Source organism: Bubalus kerabau, chromosome 13, assembly GCF_029407905.1.
Source record: "Bubalus kerabau isolate K-KA32 ecotype Philippines breed swamp buffalo chromosome 13, PCC_UOA_SB_1v2, whole genome shotgun sequence".
NCBI lineage: Eukaryota > Metazoa > Chordata > Mammalia > Artiodactyla > Bovidae > Bubalus > Bubalus kerabau.
In genome coordinates, this window is record NC_073636.1 from 37,168,767 (window position 1) to 37,183,225 (window position 14,459).

A 14,459-nucleotide genomic window follows, 5' to 3' on the forward strand; every position below is an offset into this window, starting at 1 on the left:
GTCCTTAGCTTTCAGATGGAGTGGCAAGCTTGGTAAAATTTTCTATCTTGACTTCAATTCCCCCAAAGCTTTGCATGTAAAGAGTGTTTGAGCAAGTTTGCTTCAGGACAAAGGATTGTGTGTGTCTTACATCTGGTTCGGGTAGAGTCCACGTCCTGAAAATGCCAGGCAGTGAGATTTAGAAATGTTACCCCGTGAATTAACTTCAGGAAGCATGGAGTTCAGCCGTATTATGTCAAAGATAAGAAAGCCCAGACGAAGAACAGACAGCTAGTGACTCTTCTATAGATCAGCAGTGCAGCTGAGCCTGCACCAGAGGTCCGAGGAATGTAATTACTGCTAGACTGCTGTTACTGTTATTATTACACATGTTGTCACCAGTCACTAATTGAATATTTTTGATATGCTAGGTTCTATGCTAAATACTATGCATGTACTACTACCCTTAGTCATTATAATATCAAGAAGCTTGATATATAAACAATAGAGCTTTATAAAGACATTTAAAGTTGGTCTGCTGAATATATCCTTAAGGTTATTTAGTCATCTGATTTTCAAGTGTCTACAAATATGTACAAGATACACTATCTATGAGGATTCAGAAGATGTCGCAATACATTTTTAATGACTTAATCTCATTTTCTGTTTGTATTTCCAACTCTGACAATGAAAACATCTCCAGACACTCAGAAACACATAGGCTTGTAAGTAATAATTGTGTCTAGGAAGAAGTAAAACATACAATAAAAGATAATTTAGCCAAAAACAAAAAAGTTCAAACTATCTGTTAATACCTAACTGATGTGGCCAGACCAGCACTTGTAATTCAGAATGTTTATTTTCAGAAAAAGGAAAAAAAAATCATGTCATTCAAGTACAGATAATTGAAAAAGGAATAAACAGAAAACAAAAAATGGTAAAATAAAGACTGAAAAACAGATAAATAAATCAAGAGTTGGCTCTTCGAAGTCAGTAGTAAAAGAAATAAGCCAAAATTAACTCAAATTAAAGTTGGAAGTGAGAAAGAGGATATAGCAATCAACATATTTTTGATTAAAATAATATTTTTAAAAATTATTATAAAGTACTATACACAATCACTTGACAGTATACTGTATGCAAATGTATGGATGAAGTGAATTGCTATTATCCACACAAATTGTTAATTCATAGTAAGAAAACTTTTAAATGACTGCTAATGCAGGAAAAATTACGGTTTTTAGTAAACTCAGTTCCCGAATGCTTGATAAAACCATTGGATTTCTTTTTCAAACTTTAAATAAATAATTAATTCCTATGCTTTGTATGTTTCTGGAACATATAAAAACATGGGAAGTATCTCAATTTTTAAAAATGTAAATGTTTTCCTAACCTCAAACCAGATGAAGACAGCATAAAATCAAAATTTTTATTTGTGGTACTGATACTGACTATGAAACAATGTGGGAAATATTGATAATCATCTAATGTTAAGTGGAAAATTTTTAATTGAGGATGCCCTGAATATGACAAGTGTGTATGGACAAGACAAGAAAGATAAAAACAATAAAAATTACAGTTGAATGAGGTGGGGTAATTGAGATCTGCTCTTTAAAAATTTTTTTTCTTTTTCTCATAAATTTATGTTGCCCAGTAAAAATAAGGTCATGTGCCTGTGAAATTTCCCCAGCGTGTGTGGGTCTTCTGAAAATGCAAGCTCTTTTCAAAGGTGACAAAATTTAAAATCAGAGAGGGACTAACATCCTGTACAGGCGATGCTTTTCAAAGTGAAATAGCCTGGCCATTTATTTTTATTAAAGCATTCCAGATGCACTTGGTTCGGGTTATGGACTATTCATTTGCCAAATTCTATTTTTAAATAAAAATCTATCTTTTAGTTATGCAAGCAATGAGATCACAGCCTAGACACGTAAGCTTCTGGTTTCTCGTGCATGTGTATAAGCTTTAAAAGAACAGAATAAAATTGTAGAGTTTGTGGATGGAAAATGAAGCAAGAGCTGTTGGTCTAAGACTGGTCTACTAAATTTCAGACCAAAACACCAAATGACTGTCTTCTGTGAAAACGGACGTTGCTGCAGTTGTCGCTGGGTTAGCAGTCATGCACGAGTAGCAGAACAGGGAATTTCAATAAATACTTTCTGAGAAACTGCTTTGGTTTTCCCTGGCACACAGGCTTGTTCTGAATTTCTTCAGTTCTTTCTGATTATATCTTTTTTCCTCACCTTAACAGCAAATTTCTAAGACTGCTAAGAGATCGATCACCTTTAAATACAATTTATTGGTTTATCTGTGCTTAGAAATTGTATCCATTTCTTCCACCCATTTTTGTAAGACAGCTGCAATCTCATGATGCATTTCATTAAATATACGGAGGCAAAAAGCAAGTGAAAGAAAGAGTTGGCTTTTGGAAGGGTAATCACTGAATTTCATTTCCCTTGTTAAATTCTAGGAGGGAGAAGTCTGGGAGATCATAAAGCAGTAATCCTAATTGAAGATATTACTAGACACCATCCAAGTAGATACAAACATTTAAATTTTATGTAGATATTAAATATTTCTCTGTAATCTGCAATCTACCACATCATGTAGGAAGAAAAGATATTTTTTCAAGGGCATAGCAGGCTATCAATAAGTATTCTGACGGCTTCCCTGGTAGCTCTGCTGGTAAAGAACTCGCCTGCCAATGCAGAAGACAAAAGACATGCGGGTTCGATCCCTGGGTTGGAAACGTCCCCTGGAGAAAAAAGTGGCAACCCACTCCAGTACTCTTGCCTGGAAAATTCCGTGGACAGAGGAACCTGGTGGGCAATACAGTTCATGGGGTCGCAAAGAGTCAGACATGACTGAGCGCTCTCTCTCTCTCTCTCACACACACACATACACGTATTCTGATAGCAGCAATCATAACATAGAATTGACCAGAATTATTAAGGTTATTCCTTCTAAATAGAATTAAGTAATATGCAAGAAAATCTAGTAACTCGGTCTCATCTGTTCAATGAAATCATCTAAATTAAAATTACAGTCCTCTTCATCATGTTAGGTTAAGTGTTAGTCACTCTGCTGCTGCTGCTGCTAAGTCGCTTCAGTCGTGTCCGACTCTCTGCAACCCCAGAGACGGCAGCCCACCAGGCCTCCCTGTCCCTGGGTTGCCATTTCCTTCTCCAATACATGAAAGTGAAAAGTGAAAGTGAAGTCACTCAGTCGTGTCTGACTCCTAGCAACCCCATGGACTGCAGCCTACCAGGTTCCTCCTCCATGGGATTTGCCAGGCAAGAGTACTGGAGTGGGTTGCCATTGCCTTCTCCGGTTAGGCACTCAGTCGTGTCCAATTCTTTGTAACCCCATGGACTGTAATCAGGCTCCTCTGTCCATGGAATTCTCTAGGCAAGGATACTGGAGCGGGTTGCCATTCCAATGGTAATTTTCAGATATTGGATGGAGTAACTTCCCATTGCAAACTGTCCTCCAGGTCTCTAGTCCTTAGATGGGTCTGCTCTCAGAGACATCAGGATAAGGGCTGTAGCTTCATGCCCACGTCCATTCCTCTTGACTCAGTAGTTGAGCTTCTCCAAATGGGACCATCTGTGAACATCTATAGCATCTTCCAGAGGGCGTCCTCCATAGAGCCTTTCCTAACTTGGATTCGAGTTTAATTTACCCTCCAAACCAAGTCTGTTAAATCTCCTTCTTCAGTGAAGAAGAGAGGAGTCACTTCTAAGAAGTATGCTTGATGAGGGGAAGGACAGGCACGTCTTGAAATAAAATGTGTGAACCTCCCTGCTCTGTTGCTGGCATGCAGACAAGTTCCTATCCTGCTGTTTCTTTTCGAAGCTCACAAGTGATCAGCTTAAAAATGGCTAGTACATGCTAATGATTACTCTCTGAGCCCCAGTACCCCCCAGTATGTAATTCATAAATTTACTCTGCTCTCTAAAGCCTGAATGTTTCAACTTCATCTTATTAAACTGCCTGAAATCCCTCTTAATTATACACATCTGGTATAGCAAAAACATACTGGTGGAGAGAACTCTTTTCTGTATTAGTGTGAATTAACCAGATTAGCTTTCCCTCCACTTGATGAAGGTGAATATCCCTGAAGCAATGGAGATTTTGATGGAAAGAAGAAAGAAATCATTTATTCCGTAAACCAGAGTCTTTGGGAGGAAATGTCCATTTGAATGGCCTGCAAAATGAGGAAACTAGGGATTTTGGTTACTGGGGAAAGACAAACGAAGCAGCAGAAAGTAAATCTGTGAGGACACAAGGCTAAATACCATTTCCAAATTTTGTTCTTGGCAAACGCTGATGACCCCAGGAGGTGGGGAGTGGGGGTGGTGGTGGAGATGTTATTTTTTCGCTCTCTTCCTGCATACTCGTGTACTTTAGAAATGAAGCTGGTATTTTCCATAGTAAAACATAGGGATGCTCATAAGTTGACCAAACCATTGGATTAACCTGGGATTTAACTGTAATCTATATAGCATCGTTTCTTTGGAGAAATGGCAGTCTCCGTTCTCAACCACTGACTTCACAGTGCACTTCTGAGACACGTACGAGGTATCCTTCAGGCATTCACGTCACTTATCAAAAACACTCCAGGCTCACCAGAGCCCTGGGTTTTATGCTGGGCTGCTTGTCGGAAAAATCATAGCTTAAATGAAGCAGAGGGAAAGATTTAAAGAACTGCCTGCCAGATCTTTTCAAACACTGAATGACGACGCTTGATTTATTTCATCAATTTCAGGTGTTTGGGGGGTAGCTTAAAGAAAGCCTCATGGTAGCTGAGAAAAGGCTTTACTCTTAAGGATGGTGTGGGTTTCTGTGTCCATGCTATTTTCTCTGGAATTTTGTTGACCAGTAAGTCGACTTTGGATACTTTCATCTTCTTTTATTTCCCTTTTTATGCTTGTCACTTCCTTGTTTTTAGTGAAAGATTAAGCTCAGCCCTGTTGGATGATTCCAGACATTCTTTTCCTGGCATGCAAATGACTGTTGATGTGCTCCAGCAGAGAATAATAAAACCCTCTGTCACCAGCCCAGTTAGTGACATTTAAAGGATACTTGAAAGGTTATCCAAATTTTTTTTTCTGTCTTGTGTCTTTTACTACAATGATACCTAACCTATCAGATACCATCTGGAAATGAGGTTTTCCACCGAAGTGAAATTTCCAGATAGAAATTTCAGGACTGATTTTTAAAAAGATAGAATTTTCTGTTCCTCTGAACATACAGAATGAGACACAGCCTGTGGGTTGTGTCTCAGCATCCCCACGTCTTCCCTAAACTCCTCCTCCTGTTGCTTTTTATATGCTTCCAGACTAAACTTGCTCCTGACACCTTTGAACAGTGTCTTTCTGATAACCTTTTTATAAACGGGTCTTTCCTAATTACTTATTCCAGAGCAGTAACCTTTGAAATGAGACTTATAGAAATTCTGATACTTTGGGGAGGCTTGGGATAGAATTATAAAAATTTAAGCATGATATTATGAACACTGTAGATGTTTAAATATTTATCAGTGATGATAATGGCAAAACACATTCACTTGGATTATTTCTGAAGTAGCACATTAGCTTGACTTTTGAAAGTAAATTTTCTTCTTGCAAAATTTAAATGAAGCTGCTTAAATGTTCCACGTAATATTAAAGGGCTAAGAGATTCGTGGCAGACAAAAATAGAAAAAGAGAACAAGCTTTGGCGTAAGCAGTTTGGCATAAGCTCCTTCAGGGGTTAGTTTTTCATTCACTTTTCTTTGTTTGTTATTTGGTATTGTCGACTAAAAAAATACATAGTCACAACCTGAATGTAGAGTTGTTTTATTTGATGGGAATGTTTAGGACTTGAGCCCATTTCAGTAGCTCTGAGAAAACTGCTCCAAGGAGGCAGGAGGGACGTCAGACTATATACAAGTTTTCGACAAAGAGAACAGGCCATCTGAACATCAGAAATCAGGCATAAAGTTACGGAGCTTACTATGTATGCGAAGATGCAAGCCTTTGGGCTCACTGAATTCATTCCTTTCATATATGCACCTCATGTATCTGGATCAATCCTGTTTCCTTCTTCACCATGCTTCTTGCATTTCCCCAGCCCCTCAGCAATCACCGTGGTGGCTGGCAGCATCCGCTGGATCGCAGTTTGGGGAGGCCTCATTCACATTTGAAGGCCAGAAATTACTGATGTCTGTGACATTTCTCATTTATTGATATGGCAGGAGATATTTTCATTTCACAGTATCATGTGAGAGCCTGAAAAAGTCTATATGCAGATGTTAAGACTTAGCAACCCCATTCAACAACCTAGTTTACAAACAAATTGAAAATGCATAGCAGCTTCATTTAGAAAATGTACACCTTTTTTAGGGCTGTGTTGGATCCTGTCTATTTTTCTGTCCTTTTATACGGTCGCAGAGAGTCGGACACGACTGAGCGACTGATCTGATCTGATCTGATCTGATATCATTTTCTCCAAGTGGAGCCTTAGAATGATGGTAACATTGTTTTCGAATTTGTATGACTGTAGAGAGATGGCTTCCTGGAGTGCAGCTGTATGGTCTCTCTCCTTTTGTACTGATACTCACCGATTTGTGTGTATTAAAAGCCCTCGAATGCCCTGAACTAGTATTTTTTTCCTTTTTATTGTCCCCCTAGCACTTAATACAGTGTGTCTCACATATTTGCTCCGGAACTCTTTTATTAAGTGAATGAGTTAGTGTTTTCATGATTTCGTCTGTCTGCCTCTTAAATCACCAAAGACATTGTAATGTACGTATGTACATGTTGATCTGTGTCTGTGAACATGACAAGGGAAAGAAAATGGTCCCAAATATGTTTAAATGGATTTTAAAAATAGGCAAACGCAGAGAAAGTTAAAACTGGTGGAAAAAAACTAAACAGAATGAAGCTTAGAACTACGAGATGTTTAAGAGAGTTGAAACAAAAACTTAGAAAGTATAAAATGAAACGAAACCAATTTTCAAGTTAAAAGAGTGACTTTCAGGAAAATGTAAGGATGATAAGTGGAAAAGTTTAGCAGTTTAAAAAAATCCACTGAAGAATAAAAAAGTGTAGCAGACAGGCAAATAGAAAAGGATGTTTTATGGATTTGACTTCATTAAGTAATGATATCTATTGTCTACTTATCTAGGTCGTCACGTTGTAGGTGAGATTTAAGAAACACAGTGCAGATTTAGATCCAGTGATTTAAACTCTTCTGTCCCATTCACTGTCAGGGTTGACATGACTTCTTTGGCTTTTTAAGAATGACTGTTTTTAATCCTAAGGTGAAATTGGAGAAAGTCTATGCAGAAATATTACATTTTCTCTGTCCTCCACATGTAAGACTATAGATCTCATGCATTTTTACCTATTTTCCTGTTAAAAACAAGTTTATCAGCGTTACCTTTTGATTCTGTGGGGGTATCCCCTGTATTTTGGCGGGACTGTCTCCTGGCATTCCGTCTATGGTAATTGATTTTCTGACACTGTGCATTTCAGACTTGCAGTGGTCAGTCACACCTCGTGTCGTTTCATAGAAGTGCTGGTTCATGTCACTGCATTTAATACTGTGTCAGTGTTTCCATTAAGAGACTTTTTTCATTCCCTAGGGCTTCTAAATAAGTCATAAAAACTCAAGCCAAACTCAAAGCTGGCATAAAAGGACCTTTTTCCCCCTTCTTCTGTGTATAAGGAATATAAGTGCCTAACTCCTGCTAATTCTAAATTTAGTCAGGTTTGTAAACTCTTTACACACTGACAAGACCAAATAAGATCTGTTGACACCTCTCCAGCCTGGGACTGAGAAGGATGTCAAAAAGTTTTTACTGTCTGTGAAAATAACAAGACATTCTGTTTAATGAACATGGAAGTGGTTTCTTTTTTTTTTCTTTCTTTCTTTTTTGGTGAGTCACAGTTAGTTTTTCCCTTCTGCCTCCCGACTTTGTTTCTAAAATTAAACAGGTATTTTTCTATGTCAAAATTTGTCTTGTTGATGTAACAGAATTTTTACTCAGAATAAATATGCGTTTTCTTCTAGCCCAGAATTTGGGCACTTTTAAATTTTGTTCTTGTTTTCTATTAGACATTATATTATCTATAATTGTGGTTTTTGAGGAAGAAAAGTAATAATAATTTTGTTCACTTTGTTCAGTTTTTTTCACATTTGAATTGTTCATGGTTTTCAGTTTAAATGAAGGATGGCATGTTTAAATGGCAGCTGTGTAATGAACCTTTCCTTTCTTCGTTACCCAATTTGTCTTATTTTCATCTTACTAAAGAGGAAAATGGTCAAGGATTTTTATAAATTCAGCAGTGAACTTTAAAGGGTCTTCAAGTTCAATCCCTTAATGTGCAGATTAGGACATTGCTTTGGGTTCTACGCTGAGCACTGAAATGGTTGAGGTTTTGTATGCAGGTGGTTGCGTTGCTTGGAAATGTGATCCTGATCATTGGTACCATAAGTCTATGGCTTTTGGCTATTTCAATTAATTGAATTTTATTTTTAAAATCGTGTCTTTAGTGTTGAACTTTTCAGAATTTAGGATAGATGGTTGTGCATTTTTTAAGAACTCATCTTTTTGATAGCATAGGTCTCTTATTCCTACCTTCCTTTCCCTGATTTTTTTTTTTTTTTAATTTATTTATTTACTTTTGGCTGTATTGGGTCTTTGTTGCTGTGAGGGCTTTCTTGAGTTGTGGCAAGAGGGGGCTGTTCTTCGTCACGGTGCACAGGCTTTTCTTTGCAGTGGGTTTTCTACTGGAGCACAGGCTCTAGGCACACGGGCTTCAATCAGAAACTTGTCTATTTTAATGGCTGCAGTGGAAAGGTCTTCACACGTGTTGGTAAATGGTAGACTGTAATAGACATCTGGTACCCAGGGTTTATGCTGTGTTGCTCCGAGAAGAGAAATGGTTTGTAGAAGATCTCTAGCGGTCCCTGCAGTGGGGCAGAAGTCTCTTGGTGTGTGTGTGTGTGTGTGTGTGTAGCAGTCGTAGCAGTAGAATTAAACACAGTTCGGAAAACAAAGAGGCTTTGAAAATGACCAGTGGTATCCTTCCTCTGCCATGGGTCTACCCTAAAGACCTCGTCTCGTTACCTGAAAGTGGTCTGAAAAACATGGGAAAGATACCAACAATCCAATTGGAGATGGTTTGGGGAAGTTAGATTGGACTCAGCTTAGCAGTGACGTCACTCATTGGCTTCTCACAGTGTTGAGTCTTTTTTTCCCTCAGGCCAGTAGGACGCTGAAGTGCAAAGATAACACTAAGGTGCTTTGGGGTCAGGTTCACCTGCAGCTTTCCCTCAGGTCAGACACTCCACTATGTTGAGTGTGGGAAAAGCTGAATTGCAGTGTAGACAACACCAGGCCCCAGGTTTGGGCAGCACCTTGCCGTGTGGCCGGATGGCACTGTGAGTTTGTGTGGCGTCTTCCACAACCCCTGGGCTGCGATGGGGTTAGAGCAGCCTCTTGCCCACTGACTCAGTGCTTGGATAGAGGGACCACGATGGACATCTTTGACAGAAAGACTGTGTTCCTTTTTGAGCACCATTGTATAAAGCAGTTCGGCCTTTGATTGAGCTTCTTTTAAATGAAGAGAATAACATTTTAAAACAGTGATGTTGAGAGGACTCATTTGGTGAGATAAAATTAAAATGGAAAAACAACGCAGATGAAAAGGAAACCTTTTTAAAGTGCTGAAAGTTGGAGACAACCATTCATAAAGTGGAATTTCCAAGAAGCAGTTGCTCTCAAGCTCCCACACCATCGCCCCTGCATTTGAAATTGAGAACTGATGGTCCCTCGCTCAAGCCAGATGCAGGTTATGATGGACAGAGCTCTCAGCATGGCAGACACTGCAAGGAAGAAGACCCTGTTCTGCCAAGACTGTCATTATGACACTAAAATGTACCCTTTTGCTGAGGCCAAAATTCAGAGTCGCTGCTTCCAGTTTCTGCACTGATTTAGACAGCAGATGTGTAAAAGGCAGAGTGGTATTCGGGATCATTTGTCACATGGCTTTGGGGCAAGAGGGTGGCTGTCTGGCAAGAACAAGAATTCCTTAGATGTTACTGGGTCTTACATTTCTAAACGTAAACTCCCGACCAGAAGTCGCTTGGTGCCAAGTGCCTTTGCTGTGATGTCTTCGCCCAGCACAGAGCTAGATGGCTGCTTGAGAACCACCAGCCTTCCCTGGTTTGCAGCCGAGGCCGAATGTTATCATTGTTTTGCATCTTCCTTAATCGTCTTGGTTGCATTTCGTCTCGCTGTATTTTTTCTTCCTTTTCTGCTCTCCGGGGCTGCTAAATGTCTCCAGCTGGATCAAGGAGTTTTTTCACAACTTTGTCAGTAGTGCAATTGGTTTTGTTGTGGTTTTTACTGTGTCTCCTGGGTTCCTTTACTTTAGACCTTTTCAGAAATTATGGCACCAATTCAGATTTACTCATGACCCATGGGACCTCCAGTTTATCTAACCTGTGTACTTTTTTCTTCCAGGAGTTTTTATTTTTTTCTTAAAATGTGCTTTAAAAAGTATAAACGTAAATCATCTGGAATAGTCATTCTCAACTATCTTGAAAGGTGTTTGAGTTCTATTTCATGGTTACTATGATTGAAGCAGTAAAACTTTTAGTTTATAGTTAGAATAACTTTTCTCTCATTAGGAAAATATAAAAAAAGCTCAACTTTATGATTTCATGACATATTACCAACCCCCAAATACCATTCCTAATCCCCAACCCCCTACACACACTTGGTGAAACGCTAATAGGAAACTCACAGAAGCAGCAGAAAGGTAAATGATCTGTGTTTGACCTCACTCTCTCTGGTGCTTTAATTAAAATGATAGTATAAAGCTCCGGGTCGACGCCCAGTGGAAGCATGACCAGTTCAATGTATATTTTGCTGCTGCTAAGTCGCTTCAGTCGTGTCCGACTCTCTGCGACCCCAAAGACGGCAGCCCACCAGGCTCCCCCGTCCCTGGGATTCTCCAGACAAGAACACTGGAGTGAGTCGCCATTTCCTTCTCCAATGCATGAAAGTGAAAAGTGAAAGGTAAGTCGCTCAGTCGTGTCTGACTCTTTGCGACCCCATGGACTGCAGCCTACCAGGCTCCTTTGTCCATGGGATTTTCTAGGCAAGAATACTGGAGTGGGGTGCCATCGCCTTCTCCGAAATATCTGCTGCTTCATCTGTAGTTTGGAAAATGACTTTACTATGCCCCAAATTTCTCTCCAGCCTCCCTTCTTACCCGACCTGAAATCATCCACTTGTAGATTTTGCCATAGGAAGTTATGGCATCACCTTAGACATCAGGCTCTCCATATTCACCCAGAACTGCTAGCAATTGATAATGTGCTCCAAGGGCCTTGGTTCCGTTAGCTGTAAAATGAAGGCTTATGACAAGATAATCCATAAGTACCTTTTTGTTGTTGTTGTTTAGTCTCTCAGTCATGTCCGCCTCTTTGCGGTCCCATGGACTGTAGCCTGCCAGGCTCCTCTGTCCATGGGATTTCCCAGGCAAGAATATTGGAGTGGGTTTCCATTTCCTTCTCCAGGGAATTACCTTATTACCCTTGATCATCTGAGATCCTGTGACATTTTTAGGGAGAGAAGGGAGCCCACAGTTTACTGAAAGTCATAGTTAAATACAGACCGTATTATCTCTGTTAGAAACAGAACCTAGGCTCTGAGCAACAAGGGGAACATCTCGCAGGAGTATTAGGGAGCCCAGCAGGAGTCAGTGCACCGGTGACAGGTAGACCGTCTGCCCAGGTGCTGGGCTGGAGGTAGGCGAGGGACCCTTGTTAAATCTGCAGAGGTTCTATCTGTGTCGTTTTAGGAAGACTCCTAATTTTATAAAAGTTTGCTTCCACAGTTACTTCTACTGCTTGTATTATTTTATTTGTACACTTATATGCTCATAATCAGGCTTCCCTGGGGGCTCAGTCGGTAAAGAATCTGCCTGCAGTGCAGGAGACCCAGGTTTGAAGATCCCTTGGAGAGGGGAATGGCAACCCACTCCAGTATTCTTGCCTGGATAATTTCTTGAACAGAGGAGCCTGGTGGGCTACAGTCCGTGGGGTTGCAAAGAGTCAGGACTGAGCGACTAACACTTTCACTTTTATGTTTATAATCTACGTAAAGTGTTTTTATAAATGGTATGAGCTAAAGATCTGATTTTTTTCCCACATTGATAGCCAGTTGTCCTAGCAGGACACCCTAAGTGCATCCACTGCTCCTTGCTGATTTGCAGTGCTTCCCTTATGTGTGTGTCTGTTTCTAGACTGTACTGCTGCTGCTGCTAAATCGCTTCCGTCGTGTCCAACTCTGTGCGACCCCATAGACGGCAGCCCACCAGGCTCCCCCGTCCCTGGGATTCTCCAGGCAAGAACACTGGAGTGAGTTGCCATTTCCTTCTCCAATGCGTGAAAGCGAAAAGTGAAAGTGAAGTCGCTCAGTCGTGTCCGACTCTTTGCGACCCCATGGACTGCAGCCCACCAGGCTCCTCCATCCATGGGATTTTCCGGGCAAGAGTACTGGAGTCGGGTGCCATCGCCTTCTCCGCTAGACTGTACTGAATACCGTCAAACCTAAAAGCTGCTCCTCTGTCAGTAGCGCACTGCTTTCACGACTGTGGCTTTGCTGTACATGTTGACGTCTGGCAGGCTGTACATGTTGACGTCTGGCAGGCTGTGTCTACTTTATGTTCACTTTTTTCAAAGTATTCTCATCTAGACTATTGAATATACTTTTCTAGTTGGACTTTGGAAGCTGTTTGACAAGTTCTACTTAAAAAAATCCCATTGGAAATTAGGATAGCACAGAATTTAATATCTTTATTGTGTCAGGTCTTCCCACTCAGGCATATGGTTTATTTCTCTATTTATTATGAGCATCTTTCATGACGCTCGACACGTTTTTGTAGTTTTCCTTTACATAGGGTCTGCATATTTCTCATTAAGTTAATTATAGGATCTTTTGTTGCTCTTATTGTTTTGATTGTGAATGACTTGTCCATTACATTTTATAATAGTCATCACTAGATATCCTAAAAATCTGTTGGATTTTGTATATTTTTCTTATATCCAGTTGAATTGTCAAGACACACAAACATATATAACCTTCAGAGAGTAACAGTTTCAGGTATTTATTTCCTCCCCGCTTTCCCTTTCTTCCATCTTCCAGGTATTGCATCACACTGACCAAGTTTTCTAAAACAGTGTTGAGTAATAGCAGTGATGACAGACACTAAAGGGAATTTTCCTTATATTTTACCTTCAAGTGTAATTTTCACAGCAAGCTTCTGATATGATCACTTTGTCATGTTAAGGGATTCTCTTTCCATTCCTAGGTTATTTGATAAGGAATCCCCTGCCCAAAACACACATATAACTAAACAGGTTGCTCCTTTTATCAAATGCTTTTCCACATTTTTTAAGAGCATCATCTAGTTGTCCACCTTTAATCTATTTAAATTTCTTAGTGTTCAAATGGCCTTGAATTCTTAGGAAAAGTTCTGCTCCATCAAGATACGTTGTTCTTTTCAAGAGATTTCTGGATTTAGTTTATTAGCGTTTTACTTAGTAATTTTATATCAAAATTCTTAAGTGAGGTTTGTCTGTAATTTTATCTTTTTCTAACGCTCTCCTTGAACAGTTTTGAGGTTAGAGTCACACTGATATTGTGGAATGAGCTGGAAAGTATTTCATCTTTTTCTACTCCAAAAAGTTAAATTGAAGCATGGATTAGCTCTTTCTCGTACCTTGAGGGTTTGAAGGAATTCACCTGTGAAATGATCTTGGCCTGGTGTTCTTAGTCCTCTCCTTTTCCTCTCACATTTTTCATCTTTCTTCTTTATTTTATGAACAGTTTCCTCAGCTTTTTCCTCCCGGTCACTAACATAACCTTCACCTTTACCACTTCCATTCTATTAATCAACCTATTGCAGTTCTCATTGTAGTATCTCATTTTTGTTTTCCAAGAACATCTTTTTTTCTTATTACTCCTTCTTCACAGCAGCCATGATCCCACATTGATCAGAAGTTGCCAGGGTCTCTGCTCTGCATGTCTCTATGGCCTTCATGCCAGGCACCCTCTTTATAGAGGTTTCCTACTTTGTGTAAGGACTTCCCTGATGCCTCAGTAGGTAAAGAATCCACTTGCAGTGCAGCAGACACAGGAAATGTGGGTTCGATCCCTAGGTCAGGAAGATCCCCTGGAGAAGGAAATGGCAACCCACTCCAGTATTCTTGCCTGGGAAACTCCATGGACAGAGGAACCTGGCGGGCTACAGGCCATGGGGTCGTGAAAGAATTGACACGACTGAGTGACTAAACAACAATTACCTTGTGTAAAGAACATTTGCAGAAGTGTCCTGGGCCAGATGAACCAGAGACATACACCCGCCCCCCCGGCCCTCCACCCCCACCCCAGACTCAGGAAGGCAGCATGGCCTAGC

The 14,459-nt window shown here is 40.1% G+C and overlaps 1 protein-coding gene across 6 annotated transcripts in view; it reads left to right on the top strand.

The window, feature by feature from the left end:
* The window catches only part of MKX (mohawk homeobox), a 72,921-nt gene that overhangs the window by 15,560 nt on the left and 42,902 nt on the right, over positions 1 to 14,459 (top strand). Inside the window, exon 6 of one of the 6 annotated variants that reach the window (XM_055544031.1) lies at positions 9 to 2,375. The exons of the other annotated variants lie outside the window; for them this stretch is intronic. Within the exon in view, the coding sequence (XP_055400006.1) occupies positions 9 to 91 (83 nt within the window). The 3' untranslated portion in view covers positions 92 to 2,375. Of the gene's footprint in view, positions 1 to 8; positions 2,376 to 14,459 lie in introns of those variants that run through there. 6 annotated transcript variants of the gene reach the window in all.